The following is a 21,481-nucleotide window of genomic DNA, read 5'->3' as shown; positions in this document are numbered from 1 at the left end:
TATATATATATATATATAACCACCTTAAAGGTAATTTTATTGGTATGATAATATCAAATGAAAAAGTAATTTGAAAAGATATTGCAAGTATAGTTTTAAAACTTGATTCAATGAGTTGATTCAGGATCTAACTGATTCAAAGTAGAAATCGAGTTGGGTTTATAAGAAAATAAAAGTAGTTAAAAACTCGGCTGACCTGACGGTTGACCCGATGATCTGACAAGATCCAATCAAAAACCCGTTGATTATTTTTATTTTTTTTATCAAAACGATATCATTTTAATTTATAAAAATAAATAGGGTTGATCTAGGTGACTCGGTCAAAACCTGTGACCCAAGCTTTGAACCGGGTCAACTACTGAACCGGGTTTAAAAACATTGATAGCAAGGCATCCATCACCTCACGGATTCGGATTCTGATTCACTTCTAAAAAAAACATTTTATTCATTACGTACATGAACACACAAACACAAAATCAAAGAATTTTTTTTTTTTTTTACGAAAAACCTCTTTTTATTATGGATTAGAAACAATCAATTACATGCACAAACCCACAAACATGAAATCAAAAGACCCCTCCTTTTTTACGAAACTTTCCTACCATTTTTTTTTTTAAATTATACACAAACGTATGCACAAAGATATGCAGTTCATGATTCTAACCATATTTGTCAAAACATTATTCACACATGACAGTTATTTTGCAGTTCCAACCATGTGTAAACTCTGAATGCAGGATGCATGTAAATCAAAACATATTTGTACATACGAAAATCTCAGCACTCTCACACCTCAACATCCCCACAAGAATTTAAACTTGCATCAATTATCAAAGCCCCGTCAAAATATTGCATTTAGATACAAATCATTAAAAAAAAGAAGGGTAAATCACATGGGATTGAAGTTAACCTCTTGAGAGCTGCTGGAACTTGACCGAAAACCGCTGGAATTGGGTGGAACCGAAAGGGGCAGTAGTGGCGCTTGGAGTGTACGCACTGACTGATTGAACTCAGGCGGAGGATGCTCCTCACGCGCTGCCTCTGACTTCGAAGTGGATTTGCAAAAGCATGGAGGCTGGAATTCAGGACTGCTGTGGCTGAATTTCCAGCAGAGAGGATGGAGACTGGAATTCAGGACTGCTGTGGTTGAGTTTCTTGCAGAGAGGAGAGGATCTTGGTTGTCATTGGCAAGGAGATTGGACTCAGATGATGGCGGCGGTCTAGTTAAGGTATACCAGTGAGTGACAGGGACTATTCTAAGCAATAATGTCAAACTGACCAAGTGTGACAATGGAAAAGCCCATCAAGTAGTGTAGACAACTGATGAAACACCAAGGCAGAGATTTTATGATTATTCAATACGTTTAGATATGCAACTTCATGTAATAGATTTGAACTAGTTTCAAGTCCCCGACGCCCTTTCCCCATCCGCAGAAAATCTTGGGGATGCTAAATCATCAGACTCTGAATACTTTGCCCAGCCCTGCATTGTTCACCTGCACAGATTTCCAGCAGGCATAGTGCATTTGACTGTTGCTAATGCTTTCGCAAATCCTATCAATAACCATTAGTTTATTTCCAGTCATGTGAAGAATCCATATCCTCAGTAATCATACAAAGTCATTATTAATGTTTCAAAAAACAATGATGGGTAGCATGATTTATTCCAAAATTTTCAAAATCGTCAATGGCCATTCAATTGTTCTCTACTGATTGAATTACATCAAGCTTGATCTTGAATTTTGAGAAAGATAGTTTCTGAATGATAAATGAACGGATACAAAATAAGCCTCCTAAGAATATGAAGAAAAAGGAAAGCTGTGAGCATGCCTTGGGTTTTTTTTCCCTGGTACAGAAGCCAAGAACCATCAATGGATTTTATAGTAATCAATAACTAGCATGAGAATAATTTAACTCCTCTTGTTCTTGCTACCAAACAACAAAGCAAAGTAAAATAGAATCCTGAAGAAAAACCCCCAAGCGATAGTGATCCACAAGCAGTTCCATTTGCTTATATCTGTTATCCCTTGTTGCCTGAGAATATCTGCTCCCGTGACTACACAGGTGTTACTTGTAATGTTCATGCCCAAAGTGTTGCTAATGCTCTTCAACATGTTCAATTTCAATGACAATGGCACTGCGGCGAGAGGCGTGGTATCAAACATTTGCACGCCCCTGACAAAACATTTAGCTGGATCATGAAATTCATTTTGCAAAGCTGCCTCATATGGATATTTCACAAGAGAAATATAGTGAAACCATAACCAAAACGAAGGAATTCGATCTCGAGAGATAAAGAACCCACTGAAGAGAAGAAAGTAGGCCAAAATGGCAACCACAATGGTGAAACCCAGCATAACATGAGATACAACTCCTGAAAGAAACGTAACAAACGAACTTCCAGCCCAAAATGCGGACAAGATCGTGAAGAAGAAGAAACAGAACCCAGAAAACCCGCCATCGAGTCTTACAGCCCAGAATGTTGTTGCGGCGAAGGCAATAGAAAGTACAACCAGAGAGGGAATCGAGATTAGAGAGTGAGCAAGAACGTAGGATGAGCGACGATAAGCATTGTAGGCGGTTTCCCTCATGAAAATATAACGTTCTTGCAGAAAGGCAGGGATAGATTCTGCACAGGTGTAGTAAGTAGTGGACATGGCAAAAGCAAAAAAGCCCAATCGCTCTTGCGCACCTCTAGGAGAGTTGTCAAGATGATAAAAAACGGTGGCCAGGATTATACCAGTAACAAGAACAGCACCAAGGCGAATTCCAAACAATTCAGGCATTCTTTTTGCATTTAGTAGCGATCTTTTGCTTATAACCATCATTTCAATCCAAAGTGGATTGGCAAAGGTTGGAACTGAAGATGTCAAGCTTGAATTATTTGGGGCACCAGAGACCAGTTTTCCTCTCGAAATGCTGGCACTTATTGCGTCCTTGAGTGAAAGCTTGGATGCGTTGAAGTTTCTGTTCTTGGGGTTTTTCATGACTTGCCATGACTTGTTGAAATCAACAAGCGTCTTGGTTCCATCTGGAGCTTCTTCAAGTTCACGAATCAAATCCAAAGCAAACTCAGTTCGGTTCTCATTCTCAGGAATTGGATGTCCAAACTGAGAAAAGAATTCTGGAAGACTTCCTGGAGAGCCAGCATATACTGTTTGTCCATGTGAAAGAAAGATCAGACGGTCAAGTAAGGTCAGGATTCTGTAACTTGGTTGGTGTACGGACATGATTACAATGCTTCCTCTTTGTGCGATGCGCTGCAAGACCTTAACAACCATGAAAGCACTAGTTGAATCAAGCCCTGAAGTTGGCTCGTCAAGAAACAAGAGAATTGGGTCGTGAACAATGTCAATTCCAATAGAGACTCTTCTTCTTTCACCTCCTGACACGCCTCTATGTCCTTCATCTCCAATCACAGTATTGGCTGCATTACGCAGGCCTAATTGATCAATCAAGGCCTGAACTCTTGCTTTCTTTTTCGACTTGGAGAGGGAGCGAGGAAGCCTGAAATCGGCCGAGAACATTAGCGTCTCTTCCACAGTAAGCATTGGAAACAAAAGATCATCTTGCATAACATAAGCAGATATCATTTTCAATAGCCTTGACTCCAAGACCTCACCATTCAAAGTCACAGAACCTTTCAAGCTCTCCTTCGAAATTCGGTCAGCTAGTGCATCAATCAATGTGGATTTACCAGACCCGCTAGCCCCAAGAACGGCCATAATTTCCCCTTCTCTTGCTTCTCCTGAAATATCATTCAACAAAACCTTCATGCTAGATGTATCCGAAGAACCAAGTGAAGAGTCCTTTCCACAGAATGGAAACGACAGTTTTTGGTTAACTTTGACACTGTATGTCAAGTTGTTAAAAGAAAGGACAAAAGGGGTTAATGGTGGCATAGAGCTACAAGCATATCCTAGCTCAAGGACTTGATGCTGATGGACAGGAGTGCTGTAATTGGATGTGTCGCTTTGTGCATCGTCTACACGCTTTAGGAGCTCGGCAAGGGTGGGAGAAAGAGATGGTTTGGATCTTCTAGGATAATTTTGGAGCTCCATTTGGTGGTTGTTATGGTTAAAGGGTGGCAGCCCTTTTCCCTGTGACATGTTTGAATGTCCTGAATCGGACATTTGTGAATGTTCGGTCCTTGCACCTCTGCTTTTGCGGAGAGTTTATAGAGAGGGAGGGAGAGGAGTTTAGTAGGTTTGGTGTATCAAGTGTCCAACCATGGTACAGAGTATATAGTAGGTGAGAGAAGTTGTAGAGAAGTTGTAGAGAAGAAGAAGGTAACCGAGTCAACTCGTATTTGGATAAACTTACTCAAGCGAAGGATCAGGTGGCAACATGAATTAATTAGTAAGTTTTTCTTGTATTCTCGTGAGACCAATCTGTTTATTTTCTATTCATTATCAATTTATATATATATATATATTGGAAATCTTTGGTAGATAAAATTCCCAAAATCATTTCTCCGTAAAAAGAAATACAATAAGTTGAATGGAAAAGGTTAAAACTTAAAAGATTTTTATAACCAATTCAGGTAGGTAGTCAGAATCAAACAAAACCCTCGTATCAGGAAATGTTTCTTCCAGCTGATAACAATGTCCACTTTAGTAGAACTTTCAGGTCAATCTGAAGATTTTTATTAAAAAATATCTAAAATAGAAGGTGATTTCATTGTTCATCACCTTACAAAATATAATTTCAATTGTGTTTTTTGTTTTTTTATCTTTTTATTTTTTTTTGTTATTAATATTTTTTTAATTTTAGTATCCTACATCTTATTACGAAGTGCACGATTTTACATGAAAAATTTGGTTTTATTTCCTAAGAAAAATTAAAAATTTAAGGATTAAAATTAAAAATGAGGTAAGAAAAGATATTTTTCCCTTGCCGGTACCATTCATCTAGTTTTTTTTTTTTTTAATTTCCGGTAAGATTTTTCCAATTTTATTTTTGGTTTTTTTAGTTTTGAACTTTTATATTTTAATCTAAAATTTTATTTTATTCACATTTCTCTATAAAGCAATGAAAAAGAAAGAAAGTGATTGGTTTTTCAAATTCAGTGAGCAAAGAAGTCAAATTTGATGTCACTGTTTTTCTCTTGATGAGATGAGTATCACTAAGGTGTTTTTTAATTTTCATATTGCTGGAAAAAGTAGATTGAGATTGAGAAAATTTGTATCAATTTAATTTTTTTTTGGAACCCATTTATAAATATTTTGAGTTGAAAACTGGATTATTAAGGTAATAAAGGTGTTTATTAAATATTTTAAGGTTAAAATAGGCTAAAAATAGATTTTTGGGTTCAAAATACCCTAGCTTTATTTTTCAACCACTTCTTCAGTGGCTATAATTTGGACCGACAAACAAAGTGTAGTCTATCTGTTTTTATAAATAAATAATGGACCAAAGGTGAAGACAAGGTGGCTAGTTGGGGCATCAGCTTCTAAAATAATAATAATAATAATAAATACTTGATTTTGAGATCATGATAGGTTTTTATTTAAAAAAATGCTCATAATTGAAAAAAATAAAACAGACTTCTCTTTAAACAATCAAGAGATGCATTGATAAGGAAATGAAATTTAGGCTAAAGAATTATATTGTTCCTCGATAATTTTATATCTTGTCTTTTCTAAAAATATCTATTTTTATAATCATATAATTACATAAAATATATATTTTAGAGAAATAAGGTTATTAAATCTAGTGAGAACCATGATCGAAATTATGAATTAAACGAATTAACTTGAGTTAACTTGGATTAATCTAATGCACGGTCGTTCTATTTTATATATATATAAAAAACATTTAATTGAAGTCGATATAATTTATTTAAGTCAACCTGGTTTTTGGCATGTTCAACTGAGTCACAAGTTTGATTAGGCCACACTATGTTAACTTCCAACAAATTCACCCCGAAAACTGAGTCCAGTTCAAAGATCATATCATTAGGTAACCATGTGGACGATTTCCTGGGTTTAATATCACTACAAAAAAAAAAAAAAAAAAAAATCCTTGCGGTGCGGGGGCCACATATAACCAAGACAAAGGGATATCGATCTCATTTCCAGAAGCAAAAAGCAAGAATTAATGCACCGATTACATCTAAAGATTGGCATCAACATGCCATTGTCTCTCTATAACAAGAAACCTCAATAATAGCAGACGTGTGCAATTGATTTCTTGTATCTGCTAACCTTTCATTTGTTCCCTGTTGTCAAGACTAGCAAAGGCGGTGAACCTCCACTTCCTAATCCCTCTACTACACGCCTCCGCTACCTCACGAAACCCCCCACATGGCGATGGCTCATATGACTCAACTTTTCTCATCACCTCACTTGAAATCCATGCCTTTTTAAATATAATCACAACACAGGGCTGGCTTTATGGGAGTGTTAGGTATGGATGTTATATCTACTGTGGACTGGGTTGCGTTGGGGTGTTCATCTGTTCTGGACTCAGTAGTGCCAAAGAGATTGAAGAAAAGTCTCAAAGTGGGAGGTTCTTCTTGCCCCATATCTATATATATTGTTAGTGGGTCCTTGGTTGAATGCATAATTATCAAACTGTTTGATCCAATCAAGATAATTGATCACGTCATTAGGTCCACTTATATCAGCTTTTTTCTATGTTCTTAGTGAAACACAAAAAAGAAAAGAAAAGAAAGGATTTCGCATTGTTTTTTTTTTGACATGGTTGGACTCCAACCAGGTTCATTGGATCATCTTCATTTGATCAAATTATTAGATTATTATTAAATCAACTTCTCGAATTTGACAGTACTGGTTTAACGAAGAAAAAGTGGGTTTGAAAACAATATTTATGAGCAAGTAGCGTGAATTGTCTGCCCATAGGCCATAGCAACCAATAAAATTAATAATTGCAGGAATTTAAGTGCCATAACCAGCAATATCGAAGTATCCACAGCTATCCATGCAAGAAAATAACATGTTATTAAATAGTTTCACCAAATTCGTGCCGTGCTATATAGCAAAAATCAACGAGCACACTTCAATGGCTAAACCAAAAACAACAGTTAGTTATCAAGTACATTTTGAATAACTATTAGTGCACAATGTCGTTGCTAGCACGGTTGTGAATGTCGGATCTTCTCTCTGGATTGAGAGGATTTTAGATATATTAGGATTATGATTTGAAAGGTTTTGAAGTCATCACTTAGTATTATGGTTACTGGAAAACATATTGGTTTGCAAAAATATAAGTAAAAGGACTAGTCGTGCATAAGAAAAACACATTACCCCTAGTACACCTTACCTATGATAAGCTGTATTATTAATTAATTGTTATTTTTTTTTCTAAATTATGTTTCTATTTGTTGGTCTGTTTATGATTTAAAAAAGATTCTCTTTAATAAAAAAGTTTTTATCTTATGAATTTGAGGTAGATCTTTCTTGATAAGGAGATATTTATTTTTATGGGCTCAAGATAGATCCTTTTTAGTAAGAAAGTCTCTACCTAATTAAGCTAAAATCTAATAATTTTAAGGCCTGAATTTTAATGGAGTATTTATTATTATTTTGTATTTTTAATATCCCGAGATATACTTTATAATGTAATTTTATATCCCAAATATTAAAGTCTATAATTAATTTCTAAAATTTTATTTTTGTTAATTCATTTAATTTAATACTGGGAATATGCGTTAGTATTAGTTAAACAAATTAAGTTTTGTGGTATTTTTGAGATTTTGATCAAATAATCACAAACTTGTCATTTGCTGCATTGATTGTTTTTTTCTTTAAACAACTGAAATTAAAAATAAAAAAAGCAACTTTCCGGCACCCTTCACATATATCAACATAAAATTCTATTTCCATCATCAACAGATTCAGAGTCCTCAATTCTCAGACATACAAACCAAAACTAGACGAAGATGAAGACAGAGTGTGAGCATCCAAGACTGTGTTTGCATTTTACAATAGGCAATTTATATAAATCCAAATCTCATCATAATCATGCTCATTACAATCGAATCAAAGAAACTGATTAATTGGCATATTGAAATTTGTTTGGGTAAGCATCAGGACAGCTCCATTTTCTCCTCACTTGCAATACCTTTTCAATGCGCGAGTACTCCTTGGTCATACAAATAGGATAACAGGGTTAGGGAAAATTCTTGGATGATCCTTAGAATTTAATTAAGGTTAGCTTGATGCCTATCATTTCTCGCTTTATGTGAAACAAAATAAAGGACGCTGCTTATCGGTCTTATTCATATGCATAGATTTAGCTCAGAACTGAGTTTAATCCAATAATACATAATGTTGTAAAACTACTTTATCCATCAGAATCATCTACATCATGATTATCATGTTGTAAAACAATACATCGACGAGAAAATTTTCAAAACCCTGTAGCCGTTTTCTACATCATGATTATCATGTTTGATTTTCATTCAAAAGCACTGTAGCATTTGTTTCTGATGAAAGAAACAACCAGAAGGCCCACCATCAGGCAGCAATGCCAATCTCACAGCATTTTCGGCTCCTTCGGCAGCGGTGAAGGGGCCGGTGTTGGTCGTTATGTCAGTTTTGCAAAAGCCGGGGCAGAGACAATTGACGCGGAAGCTTGGATACTTCTTGGCCAGAATCCTTGTGTAGGCACTCATGGCAGCTTTAGCAACAATATAGGCAGACATATAAGTTGGCCAGCCTTTGGATCTCAACAAATCTTCTTTAAAATCTTTAAGAAACTCGTTCACAACCTCGTCTAGTCTATCTTCATTGAGATTTTCAACATCATTCAACAATCCTTTGGCCCATTCATTGGGTATGTTCTAAGCCACATAACAGGAAAAAAAAACTCTGGTAAGACTGCTTATAGAAATGCTGCAAGTACTGGTCTGAGCTAAATGAAACATAAATTCAGAGGATAATAAGTACAAGACTATTCCTGTAATGTTAATTGTTATGAGCTAGCACAGGAAGTGAATTTGCATTTGCGGAACAATGTGTGCATGAAAGTACCAAGCAGGGGACAAACAGAGATTATAGGAAAAATCATGTTTTCAAGGAGTTGTGTTCTTGGACATTACCATAAAGAAAGTACGATAATTCAGAATAAGAAAGCATATAAATGTTACTGCACATCAACCAGTCTAGAAGTCAAATTCAGAATAAGATGGCTCCATTCTTGAAAGACAGTCGCGTACCTTTAAAAGCCCCAGCAGTGAAGAGACATTTACAATTCTTGGTGAATCAGACAACTGTAGGAGGGGCGCAAGTGCTTCAGCCATTCCTCTTGCACCATAGTAGTTTGTTTTCACACATTGTTCTGCCATCTCATAATTTTGAGTTCCAATTTCAGCCCACACTTGCTCCCCAGATGGCTGCATTTGAACAAAAGAAATTAGACCCTGATTCCTGCTCTATCAAAGGGTTACGTAAATATAGATAGCACAGGCAATGATCTTCCGAGTGATTAGTCTATCTATGACTTGCGTCCTTCTCTTGTAGTCATTACAATATAAAGACTTACAAAATCACCAGTTTGTTCAAAGGCTCTTTGAAAAGCATCTGCCTCTAGTGCAACTCCACCAATCCCAGCATTGTTCACCTGCAGGGTTACAAGATTTTCAAGAAACTATCAGATAAACATAAATAAATAAAAGGATTAGCCCAAGAAATTCATTACTTCATACCAAGATGTCAAGTTTTCCAAAATTATTTTTCACAAATTCAGCAAGGGAAATAATGCTATCAGGGTCAACCACATCAAGTTGATGGTAAATCACAAGGTCATCAGAGATTCCAGAATCTTTCAGCTTTTGAACAGCTTCAAGACCCCTTTTTTCATCTCTGGCTGTTAACACCACCAAAATCCCATTAGAAGCCAACTGCCTACATATTTCATATCCAATCCCCTTGTTTGCTCCTGTCACAACTGCATACCTGAGACAGAAATACTTTAAGAACGTAATGATTCTCTTAACAACTCTTTGAGGGAAAAAAAAGGAAGAAGATGAAAGAGCATATTGCTACCTCTTTGTTGCAAGACTGGTGGACTCTTGGGCCATGGCTGATGGTGTGAAAGATGATATCGGATGAATTTAGAAAGGAAAGCAGAAGTTAATGGCTATCTTACTGCCTGTAAGAAATATCAAATAGATTCGATTCTTATATCCGTCACTATCCCATGTGCCAGGCCCTACGAGGCAAAGGAGAAACATCAGCCGAAGAAGGTGCAAAAATCAAACTTCTTTCTAGAAATAATATAAAATAGACTTTTCTTTGTCATAATTTTTTTTTAAAAAATTGTTGATAGAATGTCATAGAAAGCTGCAGAAGACCAGGAAGTTGTGCTATTGAATGTTGAATGGATTTCATCAATGAAGATCTTTGCTAAAGACCAAGATTTTAGGAATAAATCACTGATCATATTTGATATGTTGTTATATAATGTTTTTGAATTTTGAATTGTCTTTGTTTCCAAGTAAAACTCTAACTCTATTTTAAGAGTATTCTAAGATCAATAATATAATTATTCCATAAATTGGTATAGGAGCAATAGATTTTCTTGAGGGACTTGTGAGTTGAGAGAAACAAAAACACAAACCAAATCAAACCACAAACAAAACCAAAAAACACAAAATGGATTCTGAAACAATCACCTCACATGGTTCACCACCAATCTTCAATGGTGAAAACTACAAAACATGGGCCATTAGAATGACAATGCATCTGGAGGCGTTAGATTTCTAGGAAGCTATAGAAGAAAACTATGTTGTTTTTGACTTGCCTACAAATACAACTGTAGCTCAACTAAAGATTCATAGGGAGAAGAAGACAAGAAAGTCTAAGGCCAAAGCTTGCTTATATGCTGCAGTGTCGAATACAGTATTCATAAGAATCATGAATTTGGATTCTGAAAAAGGTATTTGGGATTATCTTAAAAAGGAATATCAAGGCAATGAAAGAACTAAAAATATGCAGGTTCTTAACTTAATCAGAGAATTTGAAATGTAGAAGATGAAGGAAATCGAAAACATCAAAGATTATGTTGACAGATTGCTAAGCATAATAAACAAAGTAAGATTGGTTGGAAAAGAATTTTCTGATGACAGAATTGTGCAGAAAATACTGGCCACTATGCCTGAAAAATATGAGTTTAAGATCTCTTTATTAGAAGAGTCAAAAGACTTAACCAGCATCTCTCTTAGAGAATTGACAAATGCACTGTAGGCACAAGAACAGAGAAGATCAATGAGACTTGAAGAATCAATGCACGGAGCTTTTCAAGCAAGAACTCAATGTCAAGGAGGAGGCAAAGACAAGAGATTCATCAAGAAGAAAAAGGTTCAAACTTACAGTAACAAAGTGGAAACATTTCAAGTGCAGAAAATGTGGACAAATTGGAGATGTTGAAAGAATCTATATGACACAACAACAACAAGAAAAGGCAAATCTTGTTGCACAACAACCTGAAGAGGAGCAGCTGTTTATTGCATCATGTTTTTCAACATGCAATAGTTTGAATGATTCCTGGTTGATTGATAGTGGTTGCACAAACCACATGACAAACAATTAGGATTTGTTTAAGGAACTTGACAAAACTGCTATTTTCAAAGTTAAAATTGGAAATAGTGATTATATTGATGTCAAAGGCAAATGAATTGTTGTCTTAAACAGTCTGTCAGGTTTGAAGTATATTTCAGATGTTTTATATGTGCCTAACATTGATCAAAACTTACTTAGTGTTGGACAGCTTATGGAAAAAGGTTTCAAAGTAATATTTGAAGATCAATGGTGTTTGATCAAAGACAACTTGGGTAACAACGTGTTCAGGGTAAAAACAAAATCAAAAGGTTTTACTTTAAACCTTATGAAGAAGGAGTAGAGTGTGTTTTCTGCAAAAACATGCAGTGACGAGCTGTGGCATAAAAGAGTTGGACATTTTCCATCATGCAGGGCTTATGTATATGCAATAACATACTCTTATAAAATGAGTACCACAACTAGAGAACAAATCAGCAAACTGTGCAGCATGTCAATATGGAAAGCAGGTAAAAAAACCTTTCCCTCATGCAACCTAGAGAGCAACATGAAAACTTTAGTTAGTACATACAGATGTTGGAGATCCTCTGAGTACAGCTTCACTGAATGGCAGCAGATATTATATCATCTTCATTGATGATTATTCCAAGTTATGTTGGATTTTCTTTCTTAAATTCAAATTAGAAGTTGCTAACGTGTTCTAGAAGTATAAAAAATGGATGGAAAACCAAAGTGGGTGCAGGATTCAGACATTAAGATGAGACAATGAAAATGAGTATACATGTGGGATATTTCAACAATTCTGTGATGAATTCGGAATTGAACATCAACTTACTGCACCTTACACACCTCAACAGAATAGTGTGAGTGAAAGAAAAAAAATAGGAGTATCATGGAAATGACTAGATGTATGCTGCACGAAAAAGAGTTGCCAAAGAAATTATAGGCTGAAGCTGCAAATACCTCAATGTATCTGCTGAACAGAGTGCCAACCAGAGCTTTGCAGGAAAAAAAAAAACTCTTTTTGAAGCTTGGTTTGGATACAAACTAGACCTATAACATTTGAAATTTTTTTGTTGTATCTGTTTCACTCATGTACCATAGGTGAAAAGAGATCAGCTGGATAAGAAGTCAGAACCGGGAGTACTCATTAGATACAACAGTCCATCAAAAGCTTATAGAATCTTCCAACCTCAAAATGGAAGAATTATGGTAAGTAGAGACGTCAACTTTATAGAAGATAAACAATGGAAGTTGGAGAAACTAGAAGAAAAGCTGGAATCATAAACAGAGAAGCAAGAATCTCCAATCTTGGAGATTTTTAATGACAACATTGACGATGAACCAATAAAAAGTACAAGATCATTAGCTGAAATTTATCAAAGTAGCAATATTGATATATGTGAACCTACAGAATTTGAAGAAGTAGTAAAGAAAAGTGAATGGATTGAAGCAATGCAGGAGGAACTTAAAATGATTGAAAAGAATGATACATGGATGCTGATGGACAAGCCTTTACATAAGAAGGCCATAGGATTCAAATGGGTTTATAGAACCAAACAAAATATAGATGGTTCTTTAAACAAATACAAGGCCAGATTAGTTATGAAGGGCTATGCTGAAGTGTTCAGTGTGGATTTTTCAAAAATATTTGCACTAGTAGCATGCTTGGACATAATCAGATTACTACTTGTAGTTGATGCATAAAAGAATTGGAAAGTTTATCAGTTGGATGTAAAGTCTGTGTTTCTAAATAGATACTTGCAAGAGGAGATTTATATAGAACAACCAAAAGGCTTTAAAGTCAAGGGACAAGAGGAGAAGGTCTACCTGCTAAAGAAAGCTTTGTATGGCCTCAAACAAGCTCCTAGAGCATGATACAGCAGAATTAATGATCATCTACTTAAACTTGGCTTTGCTAAAAGTTTAAGTGAGGCCACGTTATATGTAAAAGGAGCTGATGCAAACTTAATTATTGTATCTATTTATGTTGATATTTACTTGTAGCGGGAAGTAATAAGACATAAATTAAAGAATTCAAGGCAGAAATGCTTGATGTGTTTAAGATGACAGATCTTGGGTTGATGTCTTACTTTTTTGGAATGGAGGTGAAGCAAAGTGATGATGGAATCTTCATATGTCAACAGAAATATACTAAAGAGATATTGAAGAAATTTCACATAGAAAGCTGCAAGAGCACAAGCACACCTATGAATCTTAAGGAAAAAATCAGTAAGAATGATGGAACAAACAAGGCAGATGAAGGTCAGTACAGAAGTTTAATTGGATGTTTAATGTATCTTACAGCTACAAGATCAGACATTGCATTTGTTGTGAGCTTGCTGTCACGTTTTATACATTGTGCAAGTGAATTGCATCTTCAAGCTGCAAAAAGGATAGTAAGATATGTCAAAGGTACAATAAGTTATGGAATAAAACTCTCTCATCTTCAGAATTTCATGTTGCATGGGTACTCTAATAGTGACTAGGCAGGATCTGTGGACGACATGAAGAGCACCTCAGGCTACTGTTTTAGTTTTGGATCAAGCATGTTCTCTTGGTGTTTAAGGAAGCAAGATAATGTAGTTCAAAGCACAGCTAAAGCTGAATATGCAGCAACTACTGCTGCTGTCAATCAGGCTATTTGGATAAGGAAAATTCTTGTTGATATGCATATAAATCAACTGGAACCAACAAAGATTTATGTCTACAATCAAGCTACAATTTCTATTGCAAAAATCCTGTGTTTCATGGTAGAACTAAGTATTTTAAAATCAAGTTATATTTTCTAAGAGAAGTGCAGAAAAAAAAAAAAAAAGAAGTTACTCTGCTATATTGCAGAACTAATGATCAGATTGTATATGTTCTAACAAAAGCTCTTCCAAAAGCAAGTTTTGAAGATTTACAAAGAAAGCTTGGTATATGTTGGTGTTAAGATAAAGAGGAATGTTGATAGAATGTCTTAGAAAGCTGTAGAAGACCACAAAGATGTGTTGTTGAATGTTGAATGGATTTCATCAATGAAAATCTCTGCTGAAGACTATGATTTTAGAAATAAATAACTGATTATATTTAATTTGTTGTTATGTAATGTTTTTGAATTATAAATTGTATTTGTTTCCAAGTAAAACTCAAACTCTATTTAAAGAATATTATGAGATCAATAATACAATTATTCCACACACAAAAAAAAAATCTAAAGGTGATTTTCTTTGAATTTATTTGGCCCGCAATGGTTGATTCAAAATCATTAAAGCAATAGCTGGCCAGGAAGATGACAAGTAAATGATGTGTTGATGAAAGCAGGTCGTTCATTTTCGCCGTGCTACAAGAGCAAACATGCTTAGTTGTTTTTATGCGATGCCTCTGTATGGGTGTCGCTCTCTTACGAGTGGAAGAGGAGTATTATTGCATGTTGGTGCCGCCATAGATTATGATATCATTCTAAGATTTCAATTCCTTCATCAAATAAAAGTGAAGCTTTATTTACTGCGCAATACACCTCCATAAATAGGGGATTTCTCACAAGTTTGGAAAGCAGGATGTTATGCTTTCGTTGGCCTCTTCTTCAACAACAGCAGCAGTGCTGTTTTTTATTTGCTTGTTCAATTAGATGCTGTCAATGCTTATCTCAATGCATTTTAATTATTGCAAGAGAGCGTTTCCTCCACGCAAGAAGCATTAAAATTAAAAAAATAAAAAGAAACCCTTTTTATTATTATTTATTTATTTTTATAACTATTAATTGTTCTATCAAGTATGTCCCTTCATGATCCAAAATTGGCCATGCATTGACATATATAAAGTTTTGCATTAAATATATATTTCTTTAAGACGGCCAATTATAAGAAGAAAACAAGAAAAGGGAGAGATTATAGTTGAAGGGTTTGTGCACGTCTCCTTTCCTTATTTTAGCAAATTTGTTTTACAAGTTAGTTGATTTCTTGAGTCTCTATAATACTAGTTTATAAGCCAGCATTATCTTACGTACGGGTTAGATCAAAAAACTTTTGAATGATAAAAAATATATTAAAAATATTCTTTGTTTGTTTATGTAAATAAAAAATATTTAAAAATAATTGTTGGGTGTTTGATATATATGAAAAATAAGTGTTAAGAAAAAAAAAAAGATAAAATAATTAGTTTTTTTTATTATTAATGTGCGTGTTCGGTTCAACTTGGACGCACACCAACTAATCTTACAGGCCCTAAAGTTGATGATCATGTAAATCTCCAGTGACTCTGAGATTTATAGGATTTGAACTGGTAATTTTTAGAAAATAAAATCAAAACCTGACCAGATAAGCTATACATAATTCAATGACTTAGTGACCGAAGTAATATTCTAACATATTTTTATCTCTTGAAAACTGAAAATCATTTTCTCTTATTTCAAATTTATTTTCCCTTTTATTGTAAAATATTTCAATGATAAAAAATGCTATTCATATTAAATCCAAAGGATAAAAAATAATAATTTAGGGCCTTCTAGAAAGCAACACATACTTCATACTTGTCACGAGTCCATGTCTAGAAATGGTAGCAGTGCTTAAAAGTGGCAACTTGGGTAGCTAAGGCTATTAGGAAAGCCCAATGTCCAATTAATTAGGCCTGTAAGCTATTGGATCTAAATAACCCTCCTAGGCCCTAGCAGTAGACTGCTCTGGAATTGCAGGCAAACGGGCTGAAGGTTTATTTTAAGGCTCTTGAAAAATAAATTTATTAAACCCATCAACAACAAGGTTTAGCACACAAAATACAATTAATTTAGTGGTTAATTCAAATTGATTCGGATGGATGGATGGATAGAAGCTCCAGACCAAATTATTTGTTATGTTATATTATTACTATTTCTATGATATTAGGGTACACTGTACAAAGCACATATTGATTATTTTGAAACATAATACAGGAAAGCAACATGCGATTATAATCTATTATGAGTCTCCGAGGTAACTTGACAAAGAGGATTAAGATGTCACGAGGTTCTACATTAATCTTGCTGAAAGGAAAATGCATGGAGCAGGTTGCTGTTCTATTCATTTTCCATTCAGCAAGGTTAATTTATCCAGAATGAAAAAGAAGCCAGAAGGTCCTCCAACAGGAAGCAGCGCCAATTTCACAGGATACACTGCAGCTTCATCAACCGATGAGGTACCGGTATTATTGCTCATATCTGTTTTGACAGACCCTGGACAGATGCAATTAATGCATAAATCGGGGTGCTTCTTGGCTAGAATCCTTGTGTGAGCATCCATGGCTGCTTTTGAGAGTACATAGGCTGACAGTAAAGCTTAATAATTCATCTATTCTCTCCTCTGTAAAGGTATCAACATCACTGAACACTCCTTTAGCCCATTCATCTGGTATATTCTGAAAAACGTGAAAAATAACGCTTCAACTTTAATTTTTGAAGCTGCTGAAGCGTCCGAGTCTATTGTGGTTCCACGGATCGCTGCATTGTTCACCTGCATATGTTTCAAGCAGCCATCATGTCTTAGTTCTTCCACGTTACAGAACTCAGCAATATGAACAATTTATCAGGTTCGTTTGAACTATTTTCAAGAACCTAATATCCCTTGACCTTAGTAACTGTATAGTCATTTATTGATGTTTCGAGGATCATCAGTTATTAGTATTCCATTCAGCATTTACTTACAAAGAAAAATAACAATGGAAGTTGTTAGCATAGCAATTTCGAATTTTTTTACTGAACCCCCTACTGCGACACCTTACTGTCTAAACCACTTCCTTATTTGAATGTGAGGTTGAAGAAATACGGAAGCAGGAAAATCAAGATGAAGACAATTTCTATACTTAACCGAACTTAATTTTACTTTTCCATCTGGAAATTCATTAAACTGAGAAGATTAACGCTAAACTGACTTTAGCACCACAGGTTTTGTGTAAATTGGCTCTCGTTCGTACCAAAATATCAAGTTTTCCGTATTGACTTCTGATGAAATCTGCAAGAGATGCAATACTTGCAGGATCCATTACATCAAGCAGATGAAAGACCACTTGATCGGAGAGACCAGATGCGTTCAGTTTCTCAACAGCTTCAAGACCCCTCGTTTCATCTCTAGCTGTTAGCACCACCATCACCCCCTTAGACGCCAACTGTTTTACTATTCCCCAACCAAGCCCCTAGTTTGATCCTGTAACAACTGCATGCCTAGCAAAACAATTTTCTCAGAAAACAAACTGTGGTCAGCAAAGAGAGATTAACGTCATCAGAAGCCATGTAGGAAGTGTCGGAGATACAAGTAATGATTCTTACCTCTTTGCTGATTCTTCCATAGATGATGAGGTACTGAAATATGAGCATTACGAATTCATTTTTATATGGTTTTGTGGTTAGCTTAATATCACAGCAGTATATTCTTGACACTCTAGTGGGAGGACTGAGGATAGGTCAGCTTTGGTTCGTCTTTCTTGTCTGTCTTGCGCGCAATAATCTGCTGATGCATCAAGCTGTCTGTCTTGCGCGCACATATATTTATATATATTGATTGCATTGATTGTTTCGTCTTTAAACTACTGAAATTAAAAATAAATAAAACAACTATCCGGCACCCTTCACATAGATCAACATAAAATTTTATTTCCATCATTAACAGAATTGGAGCATTGCCAGAATTGTATTCCTGGATTTCATAATTGGAGCAATGCCAGAATTGTATTCCACAGGGCATGAATCTGGTTCAATACATAACTGGAAGATAAACTGCAACTTCTCACACATCTAGACAATATCTTTCAGCTTAACCTGTCTGGGATGAGAATACCGAGAAAATTTTCAAAACCTTGTAGCCGTTTTCTACATCATGATTATCATGTTTGATTTTCATTCAAAAGCACGGTAGCATTTGTTTCTGATAAAAGAAACAACCAGAAGGCCCACCATCAGGCAGCAATGCCAATCTCACAGCATATTCGGCTCCTTCGGCAGCGGTGAAGGGGCCGGTGTTGGTAGTTATGTCAGTTTTGCAATAGCCAGGGCAGAGACAATTGACGCGGAAGCTTGGATACTTCTTGGCCAGAATCCTTGTGTAGGCACTCATGGCAGCTTTAGCAACAATATAGGCAGACAGATAAGTTGGCCAGCCTTTGGATCCCAACAAATCTTCTTTAAAATCTTTAAGAAACTCGTTCACAACCTCGTCTAGTCTATCTTCATTGAGATTTTCAACATCATTCAACAATCCTTTGGCCCATTCATTGGGTATGTTCTAAGCCACATAACAGGAAAAAAAACTCCGGTAAGACTGCTTATAGAAATGCTGCAAGTACAAGACTATTCCTGTAATGTTAATCGTTATGAGCTAACACAGGAAGTGAATTTGCATTTGCGGAACAATGTGTGCATGAAAGTACCAAGCAGGGGACAAACAGAGATTATAGGAAAAATCATGTTTTCTAGGAGTTGTATTCTTGGACATTACCATAAACAAAGTACGATAATTCAGAATAAGAAAGCATATAAATGTTACTGCACATCAACCAGTCTAGAAGTCAAATTGGGTTTCCTTGAAGAGGAGAAATAACTCGGCCAAATTTGAAGATAAGACAACTGCTAGTTTCAATCGGGACCAAAATACCAAGACTCCATTAGTGAAAGACAGTCGTGTACCTTTAAGAGCCCCAGCAGTGAAGAGACATTTACAATTCTTGGTGAATCAGACAACTGTAGGAGGGGCGCAAGTGCTTCAGCCATTCCTCTTGCACCATAGTAGTTTGTTTTCACACATTGCTCTGCCATCTCATAATTTTGAGTTCCAATTTCAGCCCACACTTGCTCCCCAGATGGCTGCATTTGAACAAAAGAAATTAGACCCTGATTCCTGCTCTATCAAAGGGTTACGTAAATATAGATAGCACAGGCAATGATCTTCCGAGTGATTAGTCTATCTATGACTTGTGTCCTTCTCTTGTAGTCATTACAATATAAAGACTTACAAATTCACCAGTTTGTTCAAAGGCTCTTTGAAAAGCATCTGCCTCTAGTGCAACTCCACCAATCCCAGCATTGTTCACCTGCACAAGGTTACAAGATTTTCAAGAAACTATCAGATAAATATAAATAAGTAAAAGGATTAGCCCAAGAAATTCATTACTTCATACCAAGATGTCAAGTTTTCCAAAATTATTTTTCACAAATTCAGCAAGGGAAATAATGCTATCAGGGTCAACCACATCAAGTTGACGGTAAATCACGAGGTCATCAGAGATGCCAGAATCTTTCAGCTTTTGAACAGCTTCAAGACCCCTTTTTTCATCTCTGGCTGTTAACACCACCAAAATCCCATTAGAAGCCAACTGCCTACATATTTCATATCCAATCCCCTTGTTTGCTCCCGTCACAACTGCATACCTGCGGCAGAAATACTTTAAGAACGTAATGATTCTCTTAACAACTCTTTAAGGAAAAAAAAGGAAGAAGATGAAAGAGCATATAGCTACCTCTTTGTTGCAAGACTGGTGGACTCTTGGGCCATGGCTGATGGTGTGAAAGATGATATCGGATGAATTTAGAAAGGAAAGCAGAAGTTAATGGCTATCTTACTGCCTTTAAGAAACATCGAATAGATTCAATTCTTATATCCGTCACTATCCCATGTGCCAGGCCCTACGAGGCAAAGGAGAAACATCAGCCAAAGAAGGTGCAAAAATCAAACTTCTTTCTAGAAATAATATAAAATAGACTTGATTTCTTTGCCATACAAATTAAAAAAAGAAACAAAAAAATCTAAAGGTGATTTTCTTTGAATTTATTTAGCCGGCAATGATTGATTCAAAATCATTTGGACACCGTTTGTTAACGTAGTGTAAATTGCATTTCTAAATTTTTTTTTTTATTATTAAAATTTAATATAATTTATATGTTTTGAATTGTTTTAATATGTTAATGTTAAAAATAATTTTTTTAAAAATAAAAAAAAATCATTACCATATATTTTAGCATGAAAAGTTATTTAAAAAACAACCACTACTACATTATCAAACATATTTAAATCAATAGCTGCCCTGGAAGATGAGAAGTAAATGATGTGTTGATGAATTTGATGAAATCTAAGCAAGCATGCTTAGTTGTTTTTATGCGATGCCTCTGTATGGCTGTTGCTCTCATACGAGTGGAAGAGGAGTATTATTGCACGATGGTGCCGTATCATTCATCTCCATAGATTATGATATCATTCTGAGATTTCAATCCCTTCATCAAATAAAAGTGAAGCTTTATTTACTGCGCAATACTCCTTCATAACAATCAAATGATCAATGATGCAGATAGGGGATTTCTCATAGAATTGACAAATAATCACCATAAATGCCAGAATCACCGACAACGTTGCAGACAAATTCTAGTCCGTTGGTATATTATCAGAGGGTCAATATTTATTTGCCTCCATAAATGTCAATGATGCAGATAGGGGATTTCTCACAAGTTTGGAAAGCAGGATGTTATGCTTTCGTTGGCCTCTTCTTCTTCAACAACAACAGCAGTGCTGTTTTTTATTTTATTGTTCTATTAGATGCTGTCAATGCATTTTAATTATTGCAAGAAAGCGCTTCCTTCACGCGATAAGCATTAAAATTAAAAAAAATAAAAAGGAACCCTTTTTATTAATATTTATTTATTTGTATATCTATTGTTATGTCCCTTCATGATCCAAAATTGGCCATATATATAAAGTTTTCCATTAAATATATATTTCTTTAAGAAGGCCAATTATAAAAAGAAAACGAGAAAAAGGAGAGATTATAGTTGAAGGGTTGGTGTCCATCTCCTTTCCTTATTCTAGCAAATTTGTTTTACAAGTTAGTTGATTTCTTGACTCTCTATAATACTAGTTTATAACCCAGCTTTATCTTACGGGTTAGATCAAAAAAACTTTTGAATGTAAAAAAAAAAATATTAAAAATATTCTTTGTTTGTTTATGTAAATAAAAAATATTCA

At 35.2% G+C, this 21,481-nt stretch overlaps 4 protein-coding genes across 4 annotated transcripts; all 4 read right to left on the bottom strand.

Annotated features, from left to right (window-relative positions):
- Positions 1 to 1,688: 1,688 nt before the first annotated feature.
- LOC118057739 (ABC transporter G family member 20-like) lies at positions 1,689 to 4,280 on the bottom strand. Its single transcript, XM_035070412.2, has one exon. It carries the CDS (start codon positions 4,131 to 4,133, stop codon positions 1,911 to 1,913), a length of 2,223 nt encoding a protein of 740 aa, XP_034926303.1. The 5' UTR covers positions 4,134 to 4,280; the 3' UTR covers positions 1,689 to 1,910.
- A 3,920-nt stretch (positions 4,281 to 8,200) lies between these two features.
- On the bottom strand, positions 8,201 to 10,243 carry LOC118057735 ((+)-neomenthol dehydrogenase-like). The gene is made up of 5 exons (XM_035070409.2): positions 10,011 to 10,243; positions 9,671 to 9,920; positions 9,508 to 9,585; positions 9,182 to 9,358; positions 8,201 to 8,806 (listed from the first exon to the last, which is right to left on the bottom strand). Exons 1-5 carry the CDS (start codon positions 10,043 to 10,045, stop codon positions 8,426 to 8,428), a joined length of 921 nt encoding a protein of 306 aa, XP_034926300.1. The 5' UTR covers positions 10,046 to 10,243; the 3' UTR covers positions 8,201 to 8,425.
- Positions 10,244 to 16,561: 6,318 nt separating this feature from the next.
- LOC118057738 ((+)-neomenthol dehydrogenase-like) lies at positions 16,562 to 17,624 on the bottom strand. Its single transcript, XM_073407546.1, has 3 exons — positions 17,451 to 17,624; positions 16,799 to 16,895; positions 16,562 to 16,713 (listed from the first exon to the last, which is right to left on the bottom strand). Exons 1-3 carry the CDS (start codon positions 17,622 to 17,624, stop codon positions 16,562 to 16,564), a joined length of 423 nt encoding a protein of 140 aa, XP_073263647.1.
- A 482-nt stretch (positions 17,625 to 18,106) lies between these two features.
- On the bottom strand, positions 18,107 to 20,213 carry LOC118057736 ((+)-neomenthol dehydrogenase). The gene is made up of 5 exons (XM_035070410.2): positions 19,986 to 20,213; positions 19,647 to 19,896; positions 19,482 to 19,559; positions 19,156 to 19,332; positions 18,107 to 18,754 (listed from the first exon to the last, which is right to left on the bottom strand). The coding sequence occupies exons 1-5, from the start codon at positions 20,018 to 20,020 to the stop codon at positions 18,374 to 18,376; spliced, it is 921 nt and encodes a 306-aa protein (XP_034926301.1). The 5' UTR covers positions 20,021 to 20,213; the 3' UTR covers positions 18,107 to 18,373.
- Between the last annotated feature and the right edge of the window lie 1,268 nt (positions 20,214 to 21,481).

The sequence above is a fragment of the Populus alba genome, chromosome 2 (assembly GCF_005239225.2).
Source record: "Populus alba chromosome 2, ASM523922v2, whole genome shotgun sequence".
Lineage (NCBI taxonomy): Eukaryota > Viridiplantae > Streptophyta > Magnoliopsida > Malpighiales > Salicaceae > Populus > Populus alba.
The sequence above is the reverse complement of the archived record's forward strand: the minus strand, read 5'-3'. Positions and strand labels throughout refer to the sequence as shown.

What these genes read in the sequence shown, in the direction of transcription:
- LOC118057739 (XM_035070412.2), bottom strand. Translation starts at nt 4,133, where the DNA reads ATGTCCGATTCAGGACATTCAAACATGTCACAGGGAAAAGGGCTGCCA.
- LOC118057735 (XM_035070409.2), bottom strand. Translation starts at nt 10,045, where the DNA reads ATGGCCCAAGAGTCCACCAGTCTTGCAACAAAGAG. An exon ending in TTGGAAAACTTGACATCTTG is followed by an intron (nt 9,586 to 9,670) that starts GTATGAAGTAAT and finishes GTAACCCTGCAG; the next exon opens with GTGAACAATGCTGGGATTGG. An exon ending in TTGAACAAACTGGTGATTTT is followed by an intron (nt 9,359 to 9,507) that starts GTAAGTCTTTAT and finishes GTTCAAATGCAG; the next exon opens with CCATCTGGGGAGCAAGTGTG.
- LOC118057738 (XM_073407546.1), bottom strand. Translation starts at nt 17,624, where the DNA reads ATGGTGGTGCTAACAGCTAGAGATGAAACGAGGGGTCTTGAAGCTGTT. An exon ending in ACGGAAAACTTGATATTTTG is followed by an intron (nt 16,896 to 17,450) that starts GTACGAACGAGA and finishes CACGTTTTTCAG; the next exon opens with AATATACCAGATGAATGGGC. An exon ending in AAGCTTTACTGTCAGCCTAT is followed by an intron (nt 16,714 to 16,798) that starts GTACTCTCAAAA and finishes GCATCTGTCCAG; the next exon opens with GGTCTGTCAAAACAGATATG.
- LOC118057736 (XM_035070410.2), bottom strand. Translation starts at nt 20,020, where the DNA reads ATGGCCCAAGAGTCCACCAGTCTTGCAACAAAGAG. An exon ending in ACCAGTCTTGCAACAAAGAG is followed by an intron (nt 19,897 to 19,985) that starts GTAGCTATATGC and finishes TTTCTGCCGCAG; the next exon opens with GTATGCAGTTGTGACGGGAG. An exon ending in TTGGAAAACTTGACATCTTG is followed by an intron (nt 19,560 to 19,646) that starts GTATGAAGTAAT and finishes AACCTTGTGCAG; the next exon opens with GTGAACAATGCTGGGATTGG.